Below are 27,182 nucleotides of genomic sequence, written 5' to 3' on the forward strand. Positions count from 1 at the left end.
AAGTTTCTTTCTGATAGGATTACTCAGATCACACTAACAGGAGGGTTGAGCTAAACTCCCCACACTTCTTTTTAAAGGACATGCTATAATCTGTTCTTGAAACAAACCATGTCTGGGTAGAATTACTGCTCTTCAGTTTACAAGGAAAATAACATTCAAAGCGATAGGATCTCTTTGTTTTCTTTTTATAGAGCCCAGACGTGTAAATAGAAGCAGAAGAGAAAGTGATTCAGCCGTCAAGATGGAAAACACCCACGATATTCTGGAGAAGTACATGACAGTCTTCATAATACTCTCCCTCCTCCACATTTGGGCTTAATTTAACCATAAAGTCATGGAATTGTAGAGTTGGAAAGAACCCAAGGGTCATCTAGTCCAAAGCCCTGCAATGCAGGAATCTCAAGTAAAGCATCTATGACTGGAGCTCTCTCCAGGGCCTGTGAAAGTATATTTGTTCTTTTAATTAACTAGAGCTGCCCTCGTTTCTGTACCAGTGGGAGGGGGCAACAGGCAAGATTTCAGCAGCATTTACCCATCTCTTCATATATTTGAGGAAGCTGCCTCGTTGAATATCTGCTTGCTTGCACTCCTCACTATGAGGTGAGGGGGCAGTGCCTCGGATGCTCTCTCCCTTCTTCAGGCACTTAGTTTTCAAAATGAAGAGGCGACTTGCAAAGGGGAAAAAATAAAATGGCAGAGTTGAAAGGGAAACCCACGGTCATCTAGTCTGACTCCCTGCAATGCAGGAATCACAGTCAAGCCTTCAATACTGGTAAATTGCCTTGAAATATTTTTATGCTGCTGTAACACTGCCCTGGGATTCTTGAACGGAAGAGTGTGTATAAATGTTAAGAATGAAAACATCCCTGTGGGTAGCACAGTTGGCAGAGCTCTTAATCTCAGGGTTGTGGGTTTGAGCAAAAGATTCCCGCATGCAGGGCGTTGGACTAGATGACCTGGGTGGGCGGGTGTCATTTTCAACATTACAATTCTATGAATTAGGGTTGCCATATCTTGAAAAGCAAAAAAGAGGACAGTCCAAGTGGCTGCCAGCCTGAGCTGGTGTTGCCGGCGCCAATGCTTGCATGTCTCTTTCCTGGCTCGGGCTGGCAGCAGCCATGGCATGCAGAGCCACGTACGCCTGTACCCGTGCCTGAGACTGAGCTGTCCAAGCCAACCCCCCCAATAAATATATAAATCCCAAAAATCCTTTAAAATGTGAAAAGTCCCTCAGATGGGCAGGACTGGATTTAGGTTTGATGAGGCCCTAAGCCAGTGATGTCCAAACTTTTTTCAAAGAGGGCCAGATTTGATGAAGTGAAGGTCCGTGGGGGCCGACCCAAGGGCCAAAGTTGTTGAGCTTCTTTTTGGATTGAAGTTGTTGAGGTTTTTTAAGGATTTTACCCCAGGAAATAAACTGCCACAGGGGCCGGATTTAACCGACCAGCGGGCTGGATCAGGCCCCCCAAACGGACTTTGGACATGCCTGCCCTAAACTACTGAAAGTAATGGGGCCTTTTATATGTCCAGCTGTCCTTTGTCAACAACAAATTGTCATTTTTGGGGGTAATTGGTGGACCTCATAGGTCCATACACAACACAAAACCCTGTTGCTGTAGGTAGGTTTTATTTTTATTTTTTAAATCTTATATTTTGGAAATGTACATCCAGTTTTTTCCCCCTTTAAATTTTTTGCCCCCCCCCCAAGAGAGTGGAGACCTAAGCTATAGCTTGTTTAGCTTACACGTAAATCCGACACTGCGGATGGGCCTGCTAGCCCCCCAAAAGAGGACATGTCCGGGATTTCCCGGGCGCTGCGCAAAGAAGAAGCCCTTTCTTTCACCTGCCTCCCCATCCCCTCCCCAAAGGAAGCAAAGCAAGACCCAAAGCAAGACAGCAGCTGCTGTCATCTTCCATTTTTGGGGAGGGGAAGGAGACGGGGTCCGGTGCTGCCAAACCGCAGGCATTCTCGGGCCGGGCCAGCCGTGCTCCTCCTGCTGCATCTCGGGGGGCGGGGAGTTGGACTAGATGACCGTAGGAGATCCCTTGCAACTCCTCTGAGCCTCTGGCTCTCGGCTACCCCTCAATGCAGAGTGAGCCGCCGCCAGAGGCTGCGAAAAGAACCAGGAAATCCGGTGCGCGGACAGAGGCGCTGAGCGACGCGTTCCCTTCGGGGTGGGAGGATCTTTTCCCAGAGTCCAGAGAGCAGCAATAGAGCAGCCCCGTACTTCCTTGCGATCGACGCGACCTGCTGCTCCGCTTTGCTCTCCTCCAGCGCGCAGAGGCGTCCGGCGAGCCTTCGGTCACAGGTCAGTGCTGGGAGGCGCTCTGCACACGCTCAGGAGCGCCACCCCGTCCGGATTTGCGGCTTCCTAGCGGCTAGCCAGTGCTTGATTTCCAGAAAGGAGAGGTGCCGGGGCTCAAGGCTGTTTAAGGAAAGGGGGGGCATCCCATGTCTTCTGCTTCGTATGCTCCCAGATTTAACTCGCTAACCCCGTGATACTGTGGGCTTTGGGGCTTTAGTATGGGGTCGCCTTCCATCTGAGACGCTGGAGTGCTGCTGTCAGTCAGTGTGGGGCGGATGGGAGTTGTAGGCTAAAACGTCCAGGGGGCACCAGGTTGGGGAAGGCCGCTGTAGTAGACACGCCTGAGCCTGATGGGCTAGTGATCTGATTTGGTATACCCGGCGTTTTGCCCAAAGATGCCAGGACGTCTCATGGCGTGTGTGTTTGTTGGGTTGGCAAGCTCAGTCCCCCAATTGTGCTAATGTATGATACACAATGGCCCAAGTCTATTTTGGGCTGTACACACCCCAGTTTCTTCTTTGTAGCAGGACGAAGGCAGCGAACTTGAGAGTGTCTTGCACCCAAAAGTGTAACTGGGGCCAGAACAATGCCAGGACATCTTATTGGGGTCTGGGGATATTATCTGGGGTGGCTCATATCCTCTTTTTGAGGGTGTAAATCCCCAGTTCCTTATTCCTTAGTCAGTGTATTGCACCTTGCATTTTGAGCTTTTGACCCGAGAGAAAGCTCTCCTTGAAAAGTGGTGGTTTCCGTGTGTGTGTGTTTCCTATTTTGGGGTGCAGGGATAAGTAAACTTGGATTCCTTACTCGGTCTGTTGGTCTGTTCCTTCAAATCTGTGTCCAATAAGAGGATAAAATGTGGTGAGGGCAATTAATTTGGGGTTTAGACACATCACACCTGTTCCACATTTGTGAGAAATCCATCTTCTAGTATGGTGGCAACTCAGAACTTGGAACTCCTTGCCTATTTGTTGTTGTTTAGTTGTTTAGTCGTGTCTGACTCTTCGTGATCCCATGGACCATAGCACGCCAGGCACTCCTGTCTTGCACTGCCTCCCGCAGTTTGGTCAAACTCATGTTCGTAGCTTCGAGAACACTGTCCAACCATCTTGTCCTCTGTCGTCCCCTTCTCCTAGTGCCCTCAATCTTTCCCAACATCAGGGTCTTTTCCAAGGATTCTTCTCTTCTCATGAGGTGGCCAAAGTATTGGAGCCTCAGCTTCACAATCTGTCCTTGCCTATTTACCACCTGCTAAAAACATTTTTGTTCAGGCGAGATACGTAGAATGTGGACATGTGTTTTTATCTGGTTTTATTTTTTGTGGGTTTTATTTTATTTTTTTTAGAAAAGGTCTAATTAGTTGTTTTAAATTGTTTTTATTGATAATTTTATCATTTAATTCTCTCTATATAAAACAAAATGTTCACAAACTAGAACCAGGGACCAACATTAGCCTTAACGTAGCCTTTCAGAGAACATGTGACTTTTAGAAGAGGTTGCTGCCCCAAAGAGCTTGAATAATAATTAAAACCCCCCAAACTGGAGAGATAACAAGGAGGAACCAGGAAGGCATTCTTTGATTATCTGACTTACAGGAAATGGGTCACCTGGTCTCCTCCCAGTCATTATCTGGCTGGTAAACATTTCCTAGGCTCTGCATTCACTTTAATGGCACCCTCAGCCTTGATTGGCTTTTCCCAATTGTTGGATAGCCAAGAAATATTTTCCCCCTAATTTAAATTTGTAATCTCCCTTAATAACTGAAAACCCCACCCTGTGCTATCTTTGTGAGTCAGTGTTTCGGTGTGCACCGACTGATTGTATTATATCTCTGATACATACAGAGACATAGTATACCTGAAGGAGCGTCTCCACCTCCATCGCTCTGCCCGGACACTGAGGTCCAGTGCCGAGGGCCTTCTGGCGGTTCCCTCGCTGCGAGAAGCCAAGTTACAGGGAACCAGGCAGAGGGCCTTCTCAGTAGTGGCACCCGCCCTGTGGAACGCCCTCCCACCAGATGTCAAAAAGAAAAACAACTACCAGACTTTTAGAGGACATCTGAAGGCAGCCCTGTTTAGGGAAGCTTTTAATATTTAAGAAATCAGTGTATTTTAATATTTCTGTTGGGAGCCGCCCAGAGTGGCTGGGGAAACCCAGCCAGATGGGCGGGGTATAAATAATAATAATAATAATAATAATAATAATAATAATAATAATAATAATAATTTATTATTGGCTCCCTGCTCTCAAGCTGGGCATTTCTGTTGCGTTCCTGCCTCAGGACCAGTGGTTCACATTATACCTGTTGCTGAGATGCCACAGGAGAATTAATTCCATGGCAGGCTGCAGCAGGGCATCACTCAGAGAGCCTTCAAATGGTTTTCTGTTTGGGTTGGGCAGGCAAATTTCGTAGAATCGTAGAGTTGGAAGGGGCCCCCAACTGGAGGGTCATCCAGTCCAACCCCCTGCAATGGAGGGATCCTGCCTGCAGCTGTCCCTGGGTGGATTCGAACCAGCAGCCTTCTGGTGAACAGCCAGGCGCACTGAGATTCCACAGACAGTAAAGCTACCATGAGGTGTCCCTTTTCCCCCCCAAGGATCAGCACCCACTGCTGCTGGGCACCTGTGTCTTGTCTTTGCAGCTCATCTGGCTTTTGTTGTTCTCTGGCCTCGGCTGCCCTGCAGTAACCCTGGACTCTCTCTGAACTTCTTCCTTCCCCAGCCTCGGGTTCCTGAGTGCAAAGCAGCACCAGCAGTTTGCGACGTAGGACATTATAATAGCCCCATGACTTAGCAGACCGGCTTGCAGCGACCCTGCCAGGGTTTGCAGCTGGTCTCAGTTTGCTTCTGAAGGATTTCAGCAGAGAGGAGACCTTGGTGTGCAGCATGAGTCGACTGGGGAGGCTGGTTGGCTTCCTCTGCCTGTGGCTCCCTCACCTGCAGTGTCAAGGGTTCAGCTACACCCAGCCTGAGCAGGTGCACCTGTCCTATCCAGGTGAGTTTTACGGCTAAGGGGGCTTTGTGTGTCTTCAGTCTCTGCCTATTTGATGATGATGGAGATGATTAATATATTTATTACCCAACGTCCCAGGACAGGTCAAAGCATTAAAAACAATATTATAAACAATTTAAAAGAACTTGCAAATGTAAAATAAGCTAGGTCTTCTTCTTCTTCTTCATCATCATCATCATCTTCATCTTTGTATGGCCTTTCATCCAAAGATCTCAGGGCAGCTGACAGCTTAAAAATATAAGATAAAAACACAAAATGCATACTAAAAACAAGAATGAGAAGAAAACAAACCAATAACCTCCCTCCTACAACTAACATTTAACAGGTTTTGCTGTTGTTGTTTAGTCGTTTAGTCGTGTCCGACTCTTCGTGACCCCATGGACCATAGCACGCCAGGCACTCCTGTCTTGCACTGCCTCCCGCAGTTTGGTCAAATTCATGTTCGTAGGTTATAGGATATCATAGGTTATAGGATATCAATCAGCCCAAGGCCTGGTTGAAGAGGAACGTTTTTACCTGGCGGTTAAAGGTGTATAATGAAGGCGGCAGCTGAACCTCCCTGGGTCTGCCTCTGCATCTGCGAGGCAGCTCTGACAGTGGTTTGCAATGCCAGCAGCCATTCCTGACTCTCAGCGGCTTAACAATTATTATGGTTATTTTATTATTATGCTGTGTACTGCATTTTTATTATTAAGCTCCATAAATTATGTTCTTAATATTGTACACTGCCCTGGGATCTTTGGATAAAGGTATAACAACAACAATACCTTTGGATAAAGGTATAACAACAACAACAACAACAGTATTGATTTATTAATTACCTTCTAAACCACCACCTCAAGGATATTTACACATAAGGTAATTTGTGGCTGGGGTCTGCGTCGGGCATCTTCGTAACTTCCTGTGCTGTAACTCATCATAGAGGAAAGGGTTTTCAATGGCTGTTAGTCATGATAGCTATGCTCTGCCTTCACTGGCAGTGGTGATCCTGTTGATGGAAGCACCTGGAGGGGAGAGGGTTCTTGTGCCCAGATCCTGTTTCCTTCTTTGGAAAAGGCATCTAGTTCTGATGTTCTTAACACAGCTGCCTGTCCCTTCCCCACAGGAGACCCCACCACCATGATGGTCACCTGGACCACCTTTGGCCCAGCAGAATCCATCGTGGAGTTTGGCCCCGATCCGGGAGAGGCCTTCACTCGCTCGGCCAGAGGAGATGCCACGCGGTTTGTGGATGGCGGGAAGCTCAGACACACCATGTTCATCCACAGGGCCACCCTCCAGGGTCTCGTGCCAGGACAGCGCTATGGTAAGGCATGCCGGCATTCTGGAGCTGTTTGGCAAGTGCCGCCAGAGAGAGAGAGACCCACCTCCCTGTTGACTGAGCTGCACAAGCCTCTAGCCAGCAGTGTTTGATCCCAGAAAGAGCCACGGCGGAGGCAAGGATTAGGCCTCAGTGGTCTGTTATTGTGAGAGATGGTCAGTGCAGTGGAGCAGTAGGAAAAGGAGGTCTGAGTTCGAATCTCTGCTCTGTGACAAAGCGCCAGGTGTGGTTTTATGCCTCACCTGCCTCACAGGGTGGTTGTGAATAAGGGAAAAGTGGACATGGACACCCTCTAGCTTAGGGTGTGACTTTCTTTGGAAAGGGCAGTCCTCTATTTAAAGGCAGCCCATCTAGGAGAAGGACCCTAAATCTCTGCTGCCTTGCGGAACGTCTTCGGGAGAAGAAAAGGCTAAAGAGCAGTGCTGTTTTTCAAGAAAAAAAAATGGTACCGGAACTCACCACAAATGCCTCCCCTGTTCTCTTAGAACGGCAATGGCATCCACCTGAAATGTGCCGGAACTGTGTTCTGGTGAGTTCTGGCTGAAAATAGCCCTGCTAAGGAGCAAACCTTACACGAATCTGGAGTGGAGTCCCTAAGAAGGTTGCACGCCTCCTTCCAGCAATTCCTGCAGTCAGGTTATTGCCAGATCTCTTGTTCTGCTTCCTTTGGACCACATCAGTGAGGCTGAGAGCGGGGTCTTGTTGTCTGGGCAGCCCACTGCCTTGGCTTGCACCCCAGGGAGGTCACTTTGGTGCTGGTAATGCAGCAGTTTGACTTCACCCCCAGAGGCATCTCTCCAGACAGATCTCTCCAACAACAACAGGGTAGGGGGTGTTTGGAAACTGCTTAGAAGGTGAGAGCCATCCGGATGCCCTGCATTGGGTACGGAGATACCCTGGGCCACCCTTTGTCAACCCGGTGCCCTCCAGATGTTCTAGACTATGACTCCCATCAACCCAGGGCACCAGGTTGGCAAAGGGTGTCCAAGGTCAACTCTGGCTGCTTACAGGCGGGGTGGGAAGGGAGTGCTGCTGTCTCCCAGTCCCACATCAACTTGGGCACATTTGGTTTGGGGGAAGGAAATGAATGAACTTTCAAGCGCAACATGCACATCCCACCTGGAAAAGCATTCTGGGAGTTTCCAAGCTGATCTCTCCTGTCCTCCTTTGCAGCCTACCGCTGTGGAAGTGAACAGGGCTGGAGCAGGTCCCACGGTTTCCGGGCCTTGCTGAACGGCACCGACTGGAGCCCCCGCTTCGCCATCTTTGGGGACATGGGCCTGGAGAACCCCCAGTCTTTGCCTCGACTGCAGCAGGAGGCCGAGATGGGCCTGTTTGATGTGGTGCTGCACGTAGGTACGATCGGAGAGGGACTAGTCCCATCTGAGGATTTATCTTGAGGGGGATGCGAAGCCAGCTCTCCCTAAGACCCCCTTCCTGATTTGGAGGAGAGGACCAGCATTTGTACTTCTTAAAAATTAAAAAGTCCTCTTTTGTCCCCTGCAAACAGCCCTTACCCTGTTTGATTCCAATCTGGTTTCCCTCCACAGGAGATTTCGCCTATGACTTGGACACGGTAAGAACTACATAACTGTAGAGTTGGGAGGGATCCAAAGGGCCATCTAGTTCACCCCCTCCTCCCTTGCAATGCAGGAACCACAGCTAAAGAGGACTTGCTACCTTTGGGATTGGAAATGGGTGGCTTTAAAATCGTTATTTGTGTTATTTACTTAGAGCAGTTGAATCCTGGTCAAAAAGGCTCCTAGCGTGGCTTACATGCAGCCAAAGCAAGACAGTCCCTGTCCACAGGCTTACAATACTAATAAAAGTAATCACAATAATATGACATGAAAGGGGAAAGGGATGGGGAGAGAAGAGGAAAAAACAAAACCCTGCCATTGATTCTTAAGCAGTTGTTGCAGAATGGCAGAGCTGGCCTGTCCTCACAGAGCTGATAGAGCGAGTCCTGCTTCTCACTGCTGGAATGGATGTGGAGTAACCACATCGGCCTGGCTGATGCCAACAGACAAGTCTGTGTGCTCCTCTGAGCTTATGAGAAGTCAAAATCCTCTGCCAAGGCAACTCCACGTGAAGCAGATTTGCACAAGTTCTTTCAGCTTGCATTTGGCTTCCCTGTTTTGCATGATGAGGCTTACGTTGGGGTGTCAACATCAGACCTCAGTTCCATCATAGACTGGACTGTTGTAACACACCGGAAATTTCATGGAAACATACAGGGGTGTGGAGCGTTGCTGTAGAATCCTTGTGGGTGGCTCTGCCTGTGCTTTCCCCTCACGCCAGGCTTGCTTTTCCCTGTCTTGCAGGACAATGCCTATGTTGGAGACGCCTTCATGAGGAAGATTGAGCCTGTGGCCGCCTTGGTGCCATACATGACTTGCCCAGGGAATCATGAAGAAAAATAGTGAGTAGCATCCAGCTAACTGAGAATAAACTGGTTTTAGCAGGCGCTGAAAAGAGTACATTGAAGGCAGTAGGCAGGGCGTTTCAAAGATTGAGTTCTTACAAGTGTGGAACAGGTGCATCAGGAAGATTTGGGGCATCACATGGCAGGGCAGAGTCTCAAACAAAGATGTGTTCCCCAAGCCCACATTCCCAGCAAGCATGCTTGCACTCCTGCCTCAGTGACATCTACGCTGGCTTGGCCATGTCTACAGAATCGAAGATGGCAGGATCCCCAAGGATGTGCTCTGCGGGGAGTTGGCTTCTGGCATGAGACCAACTTTGAGCTACAAAGATGTCTGCCAACATGACATGAAGGCTGGCAACGTCAATCCCGCCGTGTGGGAATCCCTTGCAGACGACCGCAGTGCCTGGAGAAGGACAGTCAGGTTGTGCATCCCTAGTGGTGACCAGAAGAGGAATGACTGCTGGGAGGAGGGCAGAGAGAAGAAACGCTACGGTGCATCTGCAGCAGCTCAACCAGACGCCTTCATCAGCCCCAGCTGCAGCAAAACATGTCTCTCCCATATTGGTCTCAGCTGCAACTGTCCCAACAGCTTGACCGCACCCCCAAAGATGCACTCCTCCACTGTCTTCCAAGACAGACAAATGCCACTATTATGTGGCACCAGTAAGGGTGCCAATTCCTTTTGTGAGTTCAAAGCGATCTCACAGGTAAAATGGTGCCAAGTTGTTCAGGGCTTTATGTACAAATAGCAACATCCTGAACTTGGTCCAGTATCAAATCGGCAGCCAGCACAGATCCCTGAGCACGGGAGTTGTATGCTAACAGATGGGCGGGGTATAAATAATAAATTTATTACTATTACATATAAGCTTCAAAATGAAGGGCAGGGGCTGAGATGTCCCTCTTCCCCCGTGACTTTCTCCCTCGCTTCCTCTTTCAGCAACTTCTCCAACTACCGCTTCCGCTTCAACATGCCCGGTGGCACGGAGAGCCTCTGGTACAGGTGAGTGTCGTCTAGCCCAGGCAAAGCGGCCGGATTTCCTGCTCGTTTGTAGCCGTCTTGCAAAATGCTGAAGGGATGGGGTGTCACTAGAGCCATCCGGGTAATGTGTGCATTTATGCTGATTTGTGTAAAATGCAGGCTTCCTGGAAAAGGGCCTATTGCAGAAGCCACCACCATTACCTTGAGGGCACCACTGGCCATGCCAGGAGAGCTCAGGGGTTAACAAAGTGAGTGGCAGCGGCCTCTGCAGAAGAGGTGGTATTCCCCAGGGGGTGCCCTAAGAGAGGCGGGAGGGCAGTTTGCTGAAGGTACTGTAAACGACTCTCAGACTTTGAAAAGCTGGTATCACGGGACCAAGTTCTCCCATTTGGGTGAATTAATTAAACTAAATAGCTTTAATTGGATTTTGAATAAACGGGCAATTAATCGTTCCTGGCTTGAATTTTATTGTGTCATTATCTTCCTTAGCGGGCCTTGCAAAGCCCTATTCTGAACAGTGCTTTTCATAGAGTAGAGGGCACTGGAGATGAGTTTATGGAACTGCAGGGGCAGTGATCCAAAAAAGCTTGAGAACCACACAGCTTCTCAATCCTTTTTTTTAAAAAGCAATTTATTAGATTTTTCAATTAAAACACATTAAAATACATTAAACAAAACAAACATTAAAAAAAACAATACCACACATACATCAGTCTTTTTTAACCATTCTCTCCAAATCTCTCGTTAACAATGCTCCGCCGAGCTTGACTTCCCTCCCTCCCCTCATTTGGTTTTCTATTCAGTTCTTATCTCGCAGTTCCTTTATACCTCCCATTTAATGTCAATTTGTAGGATTTATTTCAGTCCTGCAAGTGTCTTTAAACTTCTACAGTTCTTTTCCATATAGTCCACAAATTTACTCCAGTCTCTTTGGAACCTTGCTTCCCCCTGGTTCCGAATCCTGCTAGTCAGTCTCGCTAGTTCTGCATAGTCTATCATTGTTAGCCCAAAAATGGAAAACTCAGGACTTACCAACGATTGAAGAGTGGCAGACAAAAATGATAGACTATGCAGAACTAGCTTCTCAATCCTAGAATTGTAGGAAGGGACCCTGTGGGTCCACCAGTCCAGCCGCCTGCAATGCAGGAATCTCAACTCAAGCATCCATGACAGTGGGTCATCCAACCTCTGCTTAAAAACCTCCATGGAAGGAGAGCCCAGCAGCTTCCGAGGGAGTCTGTTCCCCTGTCAAACAGGTCTTACTCACAGAAAGTTCTTCCTAATGTTTAGATGGAATCTCCCTTCTTGTAACTTGGATCCATTGCTGGGTATATTGGTTGAAAGAATTTAGAGCATCTCCCCGGAGCAATTGGCTGGTTTTAACAAAAACAAGCTGGGTGCACAGGAGCATAGAGGAGAGGGAGCTGTGAGCAGCCCGGCCTGCTGCATTCTAGGGCTGGGCCTTGCCATATTGAAGTGTGACACTCCTAATAATAAAAATAATAATAATTTATTATTTATACCCCGCCCATCTGGCTGAGTTTCCCTAGCCACTCTGGGCGGTTCCCAACAGAATATTAAAAACATGATGAAACATCAAACATTAAAAACTTCCCTAAGCAGGGCTGCCTTCAGATGTCTTCTAAACGTCAGGTAGTTATTTATTTCCTTTACATCTGACGGGAGGGCGTTCCACAGGGCGGGTGCCACCACCGAGAAGGCCCTCTGCCTGGTTCCCTGCAACCTCACTTCTCGCATGGAGGGAACCGCCAGAAGGTCCTCAGAGCTAGACCTCAGTGTCCGGGCTGAACGATTGGGGTGGAGACGCTCCTTCAGGTATACTGGGCCTTTGAGGCCGTTTTGAGCCCAAAGGCATCAAACACTTTGAATTGTGCTTGGAGACGTCCTGGGAGCCAGTGTAGGTCTTTCAGGAGAAGTGTTATGAGGTCTTGGTGGCTCCTCCAAGTGAGGAGGTGGCTCCTCCAAGTGAGGCTTGTTGGTCTTCCCCTGGGGTCCTCTGACTGCTCATCTTTCCCCTTCAGCTGGGACATTGGACCTGCCCACATCATTTCCTTCTCCACTGAGGTCTACTTCTTCTTGAAATATGGACAGCAGCTCGTGGCAGAGCAATTTCAGTGGCTGGAGAAGGACCTGCAGGTGAGGAGCAGACCCCTGTTTTTTTGGGGGGGGGGGAAATGGGAAAAGTGGCACTTTGCGTCTGGGAGGGGTGGTGTCACCACTCACTGCTGACGGCTACCTTTTCCCTCTCCGGCAGGAGGCGAACCAGCCCGAACGGCGCAAGGAACGTCCCTGGATCATTACCATGGGGCACAGGCCCATGTACTGCTCCAACAACGACCAGGATGACTGTACGCTGTACGAGAGCATTGTAAGTGAGAGGAAGGAATAATAGAATCATTGATGTAGAATGGACACCAAGGGTCATCTAGTCCAACCCCAGGCAATGCAGGAATCCCTGACTGATGGCTACGCAACTTCTGCTAACACTCTCCAACCAAGGAGAGTCCTTTCCACCTTCTGAGGGAGTCCTTTCCACTGTCGAACAGCTCTTACCGCCAGGAAGTTCTTCCTAATGTTTAATGCGAATCTTCTTGCTTGTCATTTGAATCCGTTGGTTCGAGTCCTACCCTCTGGAGCAGCAGAAAACAAACTGACTTCCTCTTCCTTGTGACAGCCCTTCAGATATTTGAAGAGGGCTCTCGTATCTCTTCTCAGTCTCCTCTTTCCCAGGCTAAACATACCCAGCTCCTTCAACCGTTCCTGGTTTGGTTTCCAGACCCTTGATCATCTTGGTCGCCCTCCTCTGCAAACCTTCTGGCTTGTCAATATCCTCCTTAAACAGGGGTGTTTATGCCATGTCCCATAGGCTGTACCGATTCACAGAGCATACAGTGTAGAAAAAGGGCTTTTCATGCTTGGCACAACTAATTCCATTTGACCCAGATACCAGGAGGCTGTGGAAGGAAGGAAGGAAGGAAGGAAGCCTCTTCAGCTCCTGAGATTTTACTAGGCATTAGTTCCCACACTGTCAAGCATATCTTTGCCACCATGAGGGCTAGAAATTTGTTTTTTTGGCTTATTAAAATGAGAGTGAGATTTTTTGGAAGCTGGGTTCTCCACTCAGTACCACATCCTGTCTTCTGCAGAACTGAGGTGGGGATGCATTCTTATAAGATCCTAAGAACTTAGGAAGAGCCTGCTGGATCAGGCCAATAGCCCATCTAGTTCCCATAGGGGCCAATCAATGCCTGTGGGAAACCGGCAAGCCGAACGTGAGCACAAGAGCGACTCTTCCCCTCCTGGGGTTTCCAGCAACAGGTGTTCAGAAGCGTTGCTGCCTCAGGTTGTGGAGGACGGAACATAGCCATTGTGGTAGGAGCCATTGAAAGCCTTCTCCTCCATGAATTTGTCTTATCCCTCTTTTAAAGCCATCGAGGTTGGTGGCCATTGCTATCTCCTGTGGGAGGGAGTTCCACAGTGTTATAGGAAAAAAACTGTTCCCTTTCCCTTATGGGGTATTCCAGGGCCTGTATAAAGTCCTTAAGTGGGTTACCTATCGGTAGGAGAAAATAACAGAGGCCAACCAGAGTATGCTGAGTAGCAAAGCAGCTAGTTGTTGTTGTTGTTTAGTCGTTTAGTCGTGTCCGACTCTTCGTGACCCCATGGACCATAGCACGCCAGGCACTCCTGTCTTGCACTGCCTCCCGCAATTTGGTCAAACTCATGTTCGTAGCTTCGAGAACACTGTCCAACCATCTTGTCCTCTGTCGTCCCCTTCTCCTAGTGCCCTCAATCTTTCCCAACATCAGGGTCTTTTCCAAGGATTCTTCTCTTCTCATGAGGTGGCCAAAGTATTGGAGCCTCAGCTTCACGATCTGTCCTTCCAGGGAGCACTCAGGGCTGATTTCCTTAAGAATGGATAGGTTTGATCTTCTTGCAGTCCATGGGACTCTCAAGAGTCTCCTCCAGCACCATAATTCAAAAGCATCAATTCTTCGGCGATCAGCCTTATTTATGGTCCAGCTCTCACTTCCATACATCACCACTGGGAAAACCATAGCTTTAACTATACGGACCTTTGTCGGCAAGGTGATGTCTCTGCTTTTTAAGATGCTGTCTAGGTTTGTCATTGCTTTTCTCCCAAGAAGCAGGCGTCTTTTAATTTCGTGACTGCTGTCACCATCTGCAGTGATCAAGGAGCCCAAGAAAGTAAAATCTCTCACTGCCTCCATTTCTTCCCCTTCTATTTGCCAGGAGGTGATGGGACCAGTGGCCATGATCTTGGTTTTTTTGATGTTGAGCTTCAGACCATATTTTGCGCTCTCCTCTTTCACCCTCATTAAAAGGTTCTTTAATTCCTCCTCACTTTCTGCCATCAAGGTTGTGTCATCTGCATATCTGAGGTTGTTGATATTTCTTCCGGCAATCTTAATTCCGGCTTGGGATTCATCTAGTCCAGCCTTTCGCATGATGAATTCTGCATATAAGTTGAATAAGCAGGGAGACAATATACAACCTTGTCGTACTCCTTTCCCAATTTTGAACCAATCAGTTGTTCCATATCCAGTTCTAACTGTAGCTTCTTGTCCCACATAGAGATTTCTCAGGAGACAGATGAGGTGATCAGGCACTCCCATTTCTTTAAGAACTTGCCATAGTTTGCTGTGGTCGACACAGTCAAAGGCTTTTGCATAGTCAATGAAGCAGAAGTAGACGTTTTTCTGGAACTCTCTAGCTTTCTCCATAATCCAGCGCATGTTTGCTATTTGGTCTCTGGTTCCTCTGCCCTTTCGAAATCCAGCTTGCACTTCTGGGAGTTCTCGGTCCACATACTGCCTAAGCCTGCCTTGTAGAATTTTAAGCATAACCTTGCTAGCGTGTGAAATGAGCGCAATTGTGCGGTAGTTGGAGCATTCTTTGGCACTGCCCTTCTTTGGAATTGGGATGTAGACTGATCTTCTCCAATCCTCTGGCCATTGCTGAGTTTTCCAAACTTGCTGGCATATTGGGTGTAGCACCTTAACAGCATCATCTTTTAAAATTTTAAATAGTTCAGCTGGAATATCATCACTTCCACTGGCCTTGTTATTAGCAGTGCTTTCTAAGGCCCATTTGACTTCACTCTCCAAGATGTCTGGCTCAAGGTCAGCAACCACACTACCTGGGGTGTACGAGACCTCCATATCTTTCTGGTATAATTCCTCTGTGTATTCTTGCCACCTCTTCTTGATGTCTTCTGCTTCTGTTAGGTCCTTACCACTTTTGTCCTTGATTATGGTAATCTTTGTACGAAATGTTCCTTTCATATCCCCAATTTTCTTGAACAGATCTCTGGTTTTCCCCATTCTATTGTTTTCCTCTATTTCTTTGCATTGCTCATTTAAGAAGACCCTCTTGTCTCTCCTTGCTGTTTTTTGGAAATCTGCATTCAGTTTCCTGTATCTTTCCCTATCTCCCTTGCATTTTGCTTGCCTCCTCTCCTCCGCTATTTGTAAGGCCTCGTTGGACAGCCATTTTGCTTTCTTGCATTTCCTTTTCCTTGGGATGGTTTTCGTTGCTGCCTCCTGTATAATGTTACGAGCCTCCATCCATAGTTCTTCAGGCACTCTGTCCACCAAATCTAAATCCTTAAACCTGTTCCTCACTTCCACTGTGTATTCATAAGGGATTTGATTCAGATTGTATCTTACTGGCCCAGTGGTTTTTCCTACTTTCTTCAGTTTAAGCTGGAATTTTGCTATAAGAAGCTGATGATCTGAGTTACAGTCAGCTCCAGGTCTTGTTTTTGCTGACTGTATAGAGCTTCTCCATCTTTGGCTGCAGAGAATATAATCAATCTGATTTTGATGCTGCCCATTTGGTGATATCCATGTGTAGAGTCGTCTCTTGTGTTGTTGGAAAAGAGTGTTTGTGATGACCAGCTTGTTCTCTTGACAGAACTCTATTAGCCTTTGCCCTGCTTCATTTTGAACTCCAAGGCCAAACTTGCCAGTTGTTCCTTTTATCTCTTGATTCCCTACTTTAGCATTCCAATCCCCTGTAATGAGAAGAACATCCTTCTTTGGTGTCATTTCTAAAAGGTGTTGTAGGTCTTCATAGAATTGGTCAATTTCACTTTCTTCAGCACCGGTAGTTGGTGCATAAACTTGGATTACCGTGATGTTAAAAGGTCTCCCTTGGATTCGTATCGAGATCATTCTGTCATTTTTGAGATTGCATCCCATTACAGCTTTTGCCACTCTTTTGTTGACTATGAGGGCCACTCCATTTCTACTACGGGATTCTTGCCCACAGTAGTAGATATGATAGTCATCCGAACTGAATTCGCCCATTCCCTTCCATTTTAGTTCACTGATGCCCAGGATGTCGATATTTATTCTTGTCATCTCATATTTTTCTTTACAGCATCGGACTTTCCTTTCGCTTCCAGGCATATCCGCAACTGAGCGTCCTTTCGGCTTTGGCCCAGCCGCTTCATCAGCTCTGAATCTACTTGTACTTGTCCTCCGCTCTTCCTCAGTAGCATGTTGGACGCCTTCCGACCTGAGGGGCTCATCTTCCAGCGTCATAACTTTTATATGCCTGTTGTCTTTGTCCATGGAGTTTTCTTGGCAGGGTTACTGGAGTGGCTTGCCAGTTCCTTCTCCAGGTGGATCACGTTTAGTCAAAACTCTCCACTATGACCTGTCCATCTTGGGTGGCCCTGCATGGCATAGCTCATAGCTTCTCTGAGTTATTCAAGCCCCTTCGCCACGACAAGGCATTGATCCATGACAAGGCATTGATCCATGAAGGGGATGGATCCTTAAGTGGGTCCTTAAAGTCCTTAAGTGGGTTACCTATCGGTAGGAGAAAATAACAGAGGCCAACCAGAGTATGCTGAGTAGCAAAGCAGCTAGTAAGCCTGATCTTTATTCAAGGAACTGTTGCAACAGGGTCCCCACTCACCCCCCCAAAACAACAACAACATCATACATACATCACAGAAGAAAGCAGTCTACCTGATAATGGTCACTCATTGCATTACCTGGGCAGTCTGGCCATTCTTTTGTGAGGGTAAATATTTTAGTTCCTGAATCCAGGTCACAGGCTCACTCTATTCATACACGAATACGACCTTAAGACAGGATTTGCAAGCGACAATGGGAAGACTTTCCCCATTTGCCTCCCTTCCTCCAGAGGAATATCTGAGGTCATTGGGAGAGTCAAAATGGCTTCAGGATTGCTCTCCCATGCTATTTCAGACACGTGGCTCATATATTTAGATTTGTGTGCATTTATGAATATTTATTCTATATTTGAGACCTTAAAATTCTTGTACCAACAGTTTGAACTGAAAGGGCGGCTTTCTTTCATCTGCCCTGAATCTCCCAACATCCAGCTTCGTTGGAGGTCCATTAGTGTCATGAGAGAGGGAGGCAAACTTTTCTCTATCCGCTTTCTCCAGGACATGCATAATTTTTAAAATTTCTCTTGTTTTGCCTCTGACTCGCCTTTTCTCCAAACTGAAAAGTCCCAAATGCTACAACCTTCATTCACAGGGGAGTCTTGAGTAAGTAGTGGCCTGGCATGGATTAATCTGTTCTTTCTCTCTCTCCTTTCCCCCCACCTCAACTTCCCAGATCCGCCGAGGCCTTGACCCACAGCAGTTTGGCTTGGAGGACCTGTTCTACAAATACGGTAGGCCTTGCCCTTCTGCATCTCTTCCTCCTTCCCTGCCTACACTTCCATTCTGGCTATCGGATCTGTTGAGATTATACATTAAACTAAAGCTAGCAGAAATCTGCCCCGAAGAACTCCAACAGTGACACAGACCTCGGTTCTCTCACGGGAGACAATACTGTATTAACTTTTATAGCTTAAAGTTCTCTTCTCTGAGTGGCCAGGCTAAGAACTTGGAGGGGAGCTTCTCTGACAAACTGGTGCTACGAAGCAGGGCAAAGGCCACTTGTGGAACAATTAAACTATAAAATAACATAAAATTGGGACGATTAAACGGTAAAATAAAATTGGCACAAGCCCCGAAGCATACTCTTTTGCAATTGAATGATGTGGCTTTATTATGTACATGGCTAAGAACAAGGGACCCAGGTGGCGCTGTGGTTAAACCACTGAGCCTAGGGCTTGCTGATCAGAAGGTCTGCGGTTCGAATCCCTGTGACGGGGTGAGCTCCCGTTGCTTGGTCCCAGCTCCTGCCAACCTAGCAGTTCAAAAGCACGTCAAAATGCAAGTAGATAAATAGGAACCGCTACAGCGGGAAGGTAAACGGCGTTTCCATGTGCTGCTCTGGTTTGCCAGAAGCGGCTTTGTCATGCTGGCCACATGACCTGGAAGCTATACGCCGGCTCCCTCGGCCAATAATGCGAGATGAGCGCGCAACCCCAGAGTCGGTCACGACTGGACCTAATGGTCAGGGGTCCCTTTACCTTTACCTTTAAGAACAAAACTAGAGGGCTCCCCTCACATTATAAAAACTGTTTTTATAATTTAAACGGTTTATCACCTTCTACTGTATGTAGATTAGAATTAACATTGTTTTGCATGTATTGCCTAAGGACCGGCTCCTCGTCTAGGGTGGTATAGTTCATTATTATTATTTTATTATAGTTTTTATTAAGTTTTTCAAATTTACATTTCAAGATAATCATTTAGACAACCTTAAATCAATGACTTCCCTTCTTCTATTTCTGTGGTTCAATTTGCATACTCTACATCACTGCAAATCAGCGAGGTGTGCATATTCCATCAATTTAAGTTGCCATTCTTCTTTGTTTGGGACCTCGCTCGTTTTCATTTTTGGGCTCACAGAACACAGGCTGCAGTAGTAGCATACATAATGATTATGTATGATTAAAAGGTAAAGGGACCCCTGACCATTAGGTCCAGTCGTAACCGACTCTGGGGTTGCACGCTCATCTCGCATTATTGGCCGAGGGAGCCGGCGTATAGCTTCCAGGTCATGTGGCCAGCATGACAAAGCTGCTTCTGGCAAACCAGAGCAGCACATGGAAACGCCGTTTACCTTCCCGCTGTAGCGGTTCCTATTTATCTACTTGCATTTTGACGTGCTTTCGAACTGCTAGGTTGGCAGGAGCTGGGACCAAGCAACGGGAGCTCACCCCGTCACAGGGATTCGAACCGCCGACCTTCTGATCAGCAAGCCCTAGGCTCAGTGGTTTAACCACAGCGGGTAAAAGGACTCCTGACCATTAGGTCCAGTCTCGGACAACTCTGGGGTTGCGGCGCTCATCTCGCTTTACTGGCCGAGGGAGCCGGCATACAGCTTCCAGGTCATGTGGCCAGCGTGACTAAGCTGCTTCTGGCGAACTAGAGCAGCGCACGGAAATGCCATTTACCTTCCCACCTGAGCGGTACCTATTTATCTACTTGCACTTCGACATGCTTTTGAACTGCTAGGTTGGCAGGAGCAGGGACCAAACAACGGGAGCTCACCCTGTCACAGGGATTCGAACCGCCGACCTTCTGATCGGCAAGCCCTAGGCTCTGTGGTTTAACCCACAGCGCCACCCGCATAATCTTTTTTGACACCTGGGAATTTCCGACTGAATTATCCCCAACGAAAAGGACTCTGGTTTTTTGGGAAAGGTACTTTTAAACATTTTTTTCAATTCATTATATATCATTTCCCAGTATTCTTTTACCCTTTTACAAGTCCACCACATATGATAAAACGTACCCTCTACCTCATTATTAATCTGTATGATGTTGTATGTTGAAAGAATTTAATAATAAATAAATAAATACAATGGAGCAGGCCACTTTGGGGGAGTAGAGGTTGGGGCAGGGGCTTTTCTCTCTTACTGGCACCAGCTGCTGTTCTCTGCCTTGCCAAAGCCTCTTCTTCTCCTCCCTCCAGGGGTTGACCTGGAGCTGTGGGCCCACGAACACTCCTACGAGAGGCTGTGGCCGGTCTACGACTACAAGGTGATTCCAGGCATGGCACAGGGGCAGCATCCTGTTCAGAAGCAGAGAAGGGCACCCAAGACCTAGGATAAGGGGAAAGAGTCCTTACCCCACAGCAGAATCTCTGCGGTGGGAGATTCAGAGACCTTGCTGGGTTGGAATCTGTAGAAACTCGATCTCTGCTACACCTGCTTCAGTGGCTGGGAGCAGCGAGCATCATCCCAGAGCAGGCATCCCCAAACTCGGCCCTCCAGATGTTTTGGGACTGCAACTCCCATCATCCCTAGCTAACGTGGTCAGGGATGATGGGAATTGTAGTCCCAAAGCATCTGGAGGGCCATGTTTGGGGATGCCTGTCTCAGAGTTTTGCCAGCAAATCCTGAGCCACGTGATCTCCTTTTGCAAAAGGGTCCCCTGCTCCGAGGAACTGCCCATCCTCAGGCAACTGGCCTTGAAGGGGCTGGTTTCATTCAACTGACTTGCCAGCAGGAATTTCACCACTGCTAAAAGAGTCCTGCTCTTCTTACTTGAACAAGCCCAATCTCATCTGATCTGGGAAGTTTAGCAGGGTCAGGCCTGGTTAGAGCTTGGATGGGAGACAGTGTAGGAATACTGGCTGCTAGAACCTGGTAGACCCAGTCATGGCCTCTCAGCTTAACCTACCTCGAGGGTCATTGCGGGGATTAAATGAGGAAGGGGGAAGGACCAGGCCCACCCGTGACAATGGAATGGCCCAGTAAATGAATAATCTTCCTCATCTCTCTTTCTCCTTCAGGTTTGCAATGGCAGCACCGAGGCCCCTTACACCAACCCTTGTGCCCCTGTTCATATTATCACTGGATCAGCTGTAAGTGTGAGGTTTTGGGTGGGTGGGTGGGCAGACTTAATTTTAAATGGTGGCTTATGAGCTAATTACACCGTCCCTCTGAATATATACAGAGTTCCTCACATATCAGACTGTTTTGCCCATCTAGCCTACTGTCAGGGTGCTGTCAACGGCTCCCGGCTGGCTGCCCAGGAAAGTATAAGACAAGGAAAAGTTTCATAGAATCATAGAGTTGGAAGAGACCACAAGGGCCATCCAGTCCAACCCCCTGCCAAGCAGGAAACACCATCAAAGCATTCCTGACAGATGGCTGTCAAGCCTCTGCTTAAAGACCTCCAAAGAAGGAGACTCTACCACACTCCTTGGTAGCAAATTCCACTGCCGAACAGCTCTTATTGTCAGGAAGTTCTTCCTAATGTTTAGGTGGAATCTTAGGTTTAGGTTTCCTTCAGTCCTTTTTTATTTCAGTCTTTACAGAGAGGCTATAGAACCCAGCCTCTTGGATAATGGTGTTGTCCCATGTGAATCTCCACAAACACACACACACACACACACACACACACACACACACACACACACACACACACACAGGTCTCTTCCCCATTCGTCATTCTCATCGTCTCCTCTACAGGTTCTGCTATGTGCTCTCTGTCTGAGCTCTTTGCTCTCCTACTTTTAAGGCTCGCCAGGTTCTGGGAGATGGAGGGCCTGGCATGCTTTCTGATGATAAAGTGTCAGCCAGGTGTTGCTCTGCCTCTCCCACAATTTCCCAGCTTTCACCCTAATCTGCCTCTGAGCTGCAACCTCCCGCAAACCCCTGTTGTAAATCTATACTGTCTTCCTCGTCCTCCTCCCTGCAAGGGTCAGGATGAGGAGGTGGGTCTTTACCACTCCTCCTCTGCCCAGTCCCTGACACCTAGGACAAAACATAATATGAGCCTGCTGGATCAGGCCATTGGTCCATCTTGTGCATCATCCTGTTCTCACTGGGACCAACGAGATGCTTCAATGGGAAAATCAGTGAGCAGAACATCAAGTACAAAAGCTGCCGAGCCCGATCACAACCAGGGAACCACTCAGTACTTAGGAATGGGACCATGCGTCAAAGGTGCCCTCCTGTGGTTCCCAGCCACTGGTATTCAGAAGCATTGCTGCCTCAGACTGTGGAGACAGAATATAGCCATTGTGACAAGTAGCCACCGATAGCCCTTTCCCCCCTCCATGAATTTGTCTCATCCTCTTCTAAAGCCACCCTAGTTGGTGACCATCGCTGCCTCCTGTGGCAAGGAGTTCCGTAGTTTAACAATGCATTGCACGAAGAAGTAATTCCTTTTATCTGTTTGTCCTGAAACATTTGGCTTCATGGGATGTCCATGAGTTCTAGTGTTATGAGGGAGAGTGTTGTTTCCTCCCGCCGGTTACTGGTCTCCAGAATTTTGGGCAGAAGGGAGCCTTTCTCATCGCCTTCCACCTGATAGCCTTCCAACCGGATATGCCACCGGATTGAACCTGGGACCTTCTGAATGCAACACATGTGCTCCACCTTTGGCGCATGGTCCCATTCCTAAGTACTGAGTGGTTCCCTGGTTGTGATCGGGCTCTGCAGGTTAGGGAGTGCTACCTTGCTCTCTCCCCATCTGAGCAGTTTCCAGAAACAAAGTGAGGGGAGGGAGAAAGGAAGCCTTGGCAACTGGAAGGGGTTAGGGCAGGAATTCCCAAAGTGGGCATCCCCTGTGGGGGGAGGCAGGGGGCACTGGAAGGGTAAATGATTGCCAGTCTTTGAAAAGTTTGTATCACTGGATTGAGGTCATCAAATTTCTTCAGTTAATTAAATGGTTTTAATTGGATTTTGAATAAATGCGCAAATAACAATTACAGATTTGGATTGCTTTGTGTAATTTATTATCTTCCTTAGTGGGGACATGCAAACCACTATTCTGACTAATGCATTTATAGGGTAGGAGGCACTGGTGATGAGTTTATGGAATCGGGGAGGCCCAAGAATGTTTGAGAACCACTGGGTTCTCTGTTGTGCAGCTAGGCCAGCCCTCCCCAACTGGGCGCCCTTCAAATGTTTTGGACTGCAACTCCCATCTGGAGGGCACCAGGTCGGCAGAGCCTGAAGAAGACCTTAAGTTTCTGTGCGCTGTGGAAAACTCCTCCAAGCTGCCCGGCCTTTGAGCCTCTTCCTTCCTCACCCCACCAGGGCTGCAGAGAGCGACTTGACCCCTTTGTCCCCGACCCACGAGAATGGAGCGCCGTGCGGATTGAGGATTATGGCTACACCCACATGCAGATCATGAACAGGACTCACATTTGGCTGGAACAAGTGTCGGACGACCAGGTAGGCAGTGCTTAAGTCCTGCGAAAGAGCAACGCTGAATGCAGGGGTTTCCAGTGTAGCTCAGCTGCGGTCCGATGTCATCCAGGGTTGCAGCAGGCCTGCCATGGCCTCGTGTCAGAGCACAGGAACCATTCATACCCGCTGGATCCCGATGAGAAGAAGCCTTGGGGCCCCTGAACCCATTCCCTTGCTCCAGAAACAAAAAAAATTGTTCAATAAATGTTTAACGTTTACTATTTGGGACCCCCAGATGTGCCTAACCTCTGCATTGTTTCCAGTATCGTATGGAGAGCCACTGTGGCGTAATGGTTATAGTGATGGACTATGACCTGGGAGACCAGGGTTCGAATCCCCACTGGGCCACGAGGCTCATTGGGTGACCTTGAGCCAGTCACCGTCTCTTAACCTAACCTACTTCACAGGGTTGTGAGGATGATATGGGGAGGAGGAGAACCATGTGCATTGCCTTGAGCTCCTCAGAAGACAAAGTGGTACATAAACGTAGTAGTAGTAGTAGTAATGTTTCTGAAAAGCCATATATTTGAACTAGGTGTGCAAACTGCAGCTAGGTTGTACAGCTTTTCCTGGAGAGCCTCTAACCCCAAAGACACTCTCTCTCCCTCTCTCTCTTTGCTTTTCAGAGTGGGAAGGTCGTGGATGGGATTTGGCTGATCAAAGAACTGCACGGCCCAGAAGCCTGGCACTAGCAGGTCCTTGGTGACATCCCTGTTCCCTTCCTGGTCTAGATGGCGCCTGAGGCCTTTTCCTTGTGACAACCAGCTTTCAACGCAGGAAGAAGAGGAAGCCACCAGAGCCATCTCCCTCACTAGTCCCAGAAGCAGTAAGAACGTCAGAAGATCACAGCGAGGGGATCAGGCGAACGACCCATCTATTCCAGCACCCTGTTCTTGCAGCGGTCAAGCCGATGCCCCAGAGGGAATCCCGCAAGATTCCCTCCAAGCACGAGAGCACTTTCTCCCTTCCTGTGGCTTCCAGCAACTGGTATTCAGAAACGTTGCTGCCTCCAGCTGTGAAGGCAGAGCACAGACATCATCGTCATCGATAGCCCTCAGTTTCGTTGGCTCACCCCATTAGGTTCTACTGTTATGAAAAGTAGCATATTCTCTTTTTTTATTTGAACTCAGGAAAGTCACCAAGGCAGCTGTGGGTAGCAGGGCATGCCATTATAAGGGGTGAAGCTTTATTTTTGCAAATCTCTTCAGTGAGAGATTTAAATTATAACATAAAATTATGCTTTGGGGGTGTGAGGAATTCAAATCTGCTATAATTTTGTGACTGGACAACATTTAGTCTGGTTTGTCTACAATGGATGAAGAAGCACATAAACTGCTTTAGAAAAAGCAAAGAATTTAAATTGTACCTTCTGAAAATAATCATAATAATAACATAGTGGACCCTCTGGATATGATTGTAATTTGTTCCAGGGGGTCTGTGCGCACCCCAAAAATTAGAGGTAAGTAGAGGTGTCACTTCTGCGCACGCGAAACCCGGAAGAATACACTTCCGGGTTTGCCACATTCGCAACTTGAAAGTAACGTAACCCGAGGGTCCACTTTAATAGAAAATTAATATATAACGTAACTGCAAGTACTTGAAAATCATTTTAAATGATTGCTATTGAATTCTACACACAATTTGCTTACCAAGCAACAGTAAATACAATTAATTAAACCAAAATATATTTGGAGCGTTACAACTTTTTAGCACCCCTCATTTTTGAAAGTTGAAAAATGCAACCCACCCTACCGTGGGTAGGATCCTGCTTTGCTGTCTTTCTTGCCATCTCTGCATTCTCCTCTTCAGCAACCACAACCTGGGATTTCTCTCTCTTCTTCAGTGTAGTCTTTTGCTTCGCTTGCTCCTTAGCCAACCGCTCTTCCTCTCTGGAAGCACAAGACCTGAGGCAGGTGTTTGATTCACATCTCTACTCAGAACATGACCAAGCAGAAAGTGAAAGGAAGTCTTGTCACTACGCAGATTTGCAGGTGAAATTAATATTATTAAATGGCAAGTTGTGAATGACGTGCAGCCGCAAGCTTTTGAAAGGCTTAAGAGCCATGGGAATTGCTGTCACCCAAGCAATAATCTGGTGTGAATTGTGTTTTCCTGTAGCACAGGACAGAGAATATTGTTTTTCCCCCACAACAGAGAAATTACTTGAATAAAAGTTTGGAAAAAGGGAAGCCCAGAATACTACAGTTCTTTTTTTAAATTCAGCACCCTGAAACAGTTGCTTGTATAGATGACCCTTGGGGTCCCTTCCAACTCTACAGTTCTACCTGCTCAAGCCAAGATATACTGAAACCCAAGAAGACAGGTCGGTCACCTCTAAAAGATGACACACAGGATGTTCACAGAAGACACAAAGTAGCTTGTATTAGTGCATTTTACCATGATTTTGACTTCATCATCATCATCATTTATTATTTGTACCCCGCCCATCTGGCTGGGCTTCCCCAGCCACTTTGGGTGGCTTCCAATATAAGATTAAAAATACATTAAAACATCAGTCATTAAAAACTTCCCTAAACAGGGCTGCCTTCAGATGTCTTCTAAACGTCAGGTAGTTGTTTATCTCTTTGACATCTGATGGGAGGGTGTTCCACAGGGTGGGTGCCACTACCAAGAAGGCCCTCTGCCTGGCTCCCTGTAACCTCACTTCTTGCAGCGAGGGAACTGCCAGAAGGCCCTCGGCGCTGGACCTCAGTGTCCGGGCAGAAAGATGGGGGTGGAGACCAAGGCCATTTAGGGTTTTTAAAGTGAACACCAACACTTTGAATTGTGCTTGGAAACGTAGGTCTTTCAGGACTGGTGTTATATGGCCTCAGTGGCTGCTCCCAATCACCAGTCTAGCTTAAGTGGGAGATAACCAGAGCATGCAAGACAGTCTGCCCTGGACACAGAATTGACCTGCGCCTTCATAGACAGCTGTGAGTCCAAAATGTCTCTCAGGCTGGGCACCTGGTCCTTCAGGTGCACAGTTACCCCATTCTGGATCAGGGACTCCTCCACATCTGCCTGCCTCATCCCCCCCCAAAAGAGTACTTCTGTCTTGTCTGGATTCAACCTCAATCCATTAGCCTCCAACCGCCTCCAGGACCTTCCGCCTTCACAAAATTGTAGCAGTGAAAATCAGGATTTAGAAAGCATGGGTCTCAGCCATTTCCCCCGTGCTGCTCCCTTCCCAGCCTGCAGCTTAGCTCTAAATCGGAACAAACCCAGCTGCTGTTTGCTCTAATCAAGAGCGGGGTTTTTTGCTTGGGGGGGGGGGGGAATAGTAGGACAAGTGGAAGTGTGGATCAGCCCTAAGACACACACACACAAGGCATTCTAGATTTGCAGTATCTGAAGAAGTGTGCATGCACACGAAAGCTCATACCAAAATAAAAACTTAGTTGGTCTTTAAGGTGCTACTGAAGGAATTTTTTTATTTTACTTCGATCCAGACCAACACGGCTACCTACCTGTAACTAGATTTGCAGTGTTGGTAAAAAGCAAATATGTGTGTGTGGCGGGGGGAGCCTTCCTGCCCTGTTCTTCCAACGGCCTCCCCCTAGACTTACTGCAGCGAGTGGGGAATGAGAAGGGGAGGCGAAGAGGACAGGGGGGAAAGCAATGGCCTGGTCCCTTGGGGGGCTGGATAATTTTTAGCTGGGTAGGTGACAGCATCTGTTTGACACTTCCTCCAAGTGGCATCAGCAGCCTTGAATCTGTAGTTTTTCTTAATATTTAGATACCAGCTGCTGGGATTCAGGCCGAGGAATAGGGAGAGACGTGGCTCAGATTTTAAATGTGGCTGGCTGCACCACCAGGCCTCTGGCTTTCGTTGCGGCTGTTACTATTGGCAATTGCCCTCCGTTCGCTCTAAGGTCCCTGGGCAGGTTGCAACATCAAAATACCAAGATTAAAAACAGTTTAAGACACCTTGCAGAAGTAAGGCGGGTGCTGAAAACATACACCTCAAGTGTCAAAAACTAGGGCAAAGAGGTTTGTCT

General features: G+C 47.8%; 1 protein-coding gene across 1 annotated transcript; it reads left to right on the top strand.

The window, feature by feature from the left end:
- Positions 1-2,193: 2,193 nt before the first annotated feature.
- Positions 2,194-25,370, top strand: ACP7 (acid phosphatase 7, tartrate resistant (putative)). Its single transcript, XM_035117694.3, has 14 exons — positions 2,194-2,309; positions 5,029-5,301; positions 6,425-6,625; positions 7,814-7,996; positions 8,191-8,216; positions 8,965-9,062; positions 10,009-10,071; positions 12,093-12,207; positions 12,326-12,439; positions 17,694-17,751; positions 19,950-20,017; positions 20,772-20,843; positions 23,029-23,166; positions 23,808-25,370. Exons 2-14 carry the CDS (start codon positions 5,193-5,195, stop codon positions 23,871-23,873), a joined length of 1,311 nt encoding a protein of 436 aa, XP_034973585.3. The 5' UTR covers positions 2,194-2,309; positions 5,029-5,192; the 3' UTR covers positions 23,874-25,370.
- Positions 25,371-27,182: the final 1,812 nt, after the last annotated feature.

Source organism: Zootoca vivipara, chromosome 6 (assembly GCF_965207765.1).
Source record: "Zootoca vivipara chromosome 6, rZooViv2.hap1.1, whole genome shotgun sequence".
Classification (NCBI taxonomy): domain Eukaryota; kingdom Metazoa; phylum Chordata; class Lepidosauria; order Squamata; family Lacertidae; genus Zootoca; species Zootoca vivipara.

Coding starts and splice junctions, on each gene's coding strand:
- ACP7 (XM_035117694.3), top strand. CDS start 5,193: ATGAGTCGACTGGGGAGGCTGGTTGGCTTCCTCTGCCTGTGGCTCCCT. Junction 5,302..6,424: donor GGTGCACCTGTCCTATCCAG/GTGAGTTTTACG, acceptor CCTTCCCCACAG/GAGACCCCACCACCATGATG. Junction 20,018..20,771: donor GGCCGGTCTACGACTACAAG/GTGATTCCAGGC, acceptor TTTCTCCTTCAG/GTTTGCAATGGCAGCACCGA.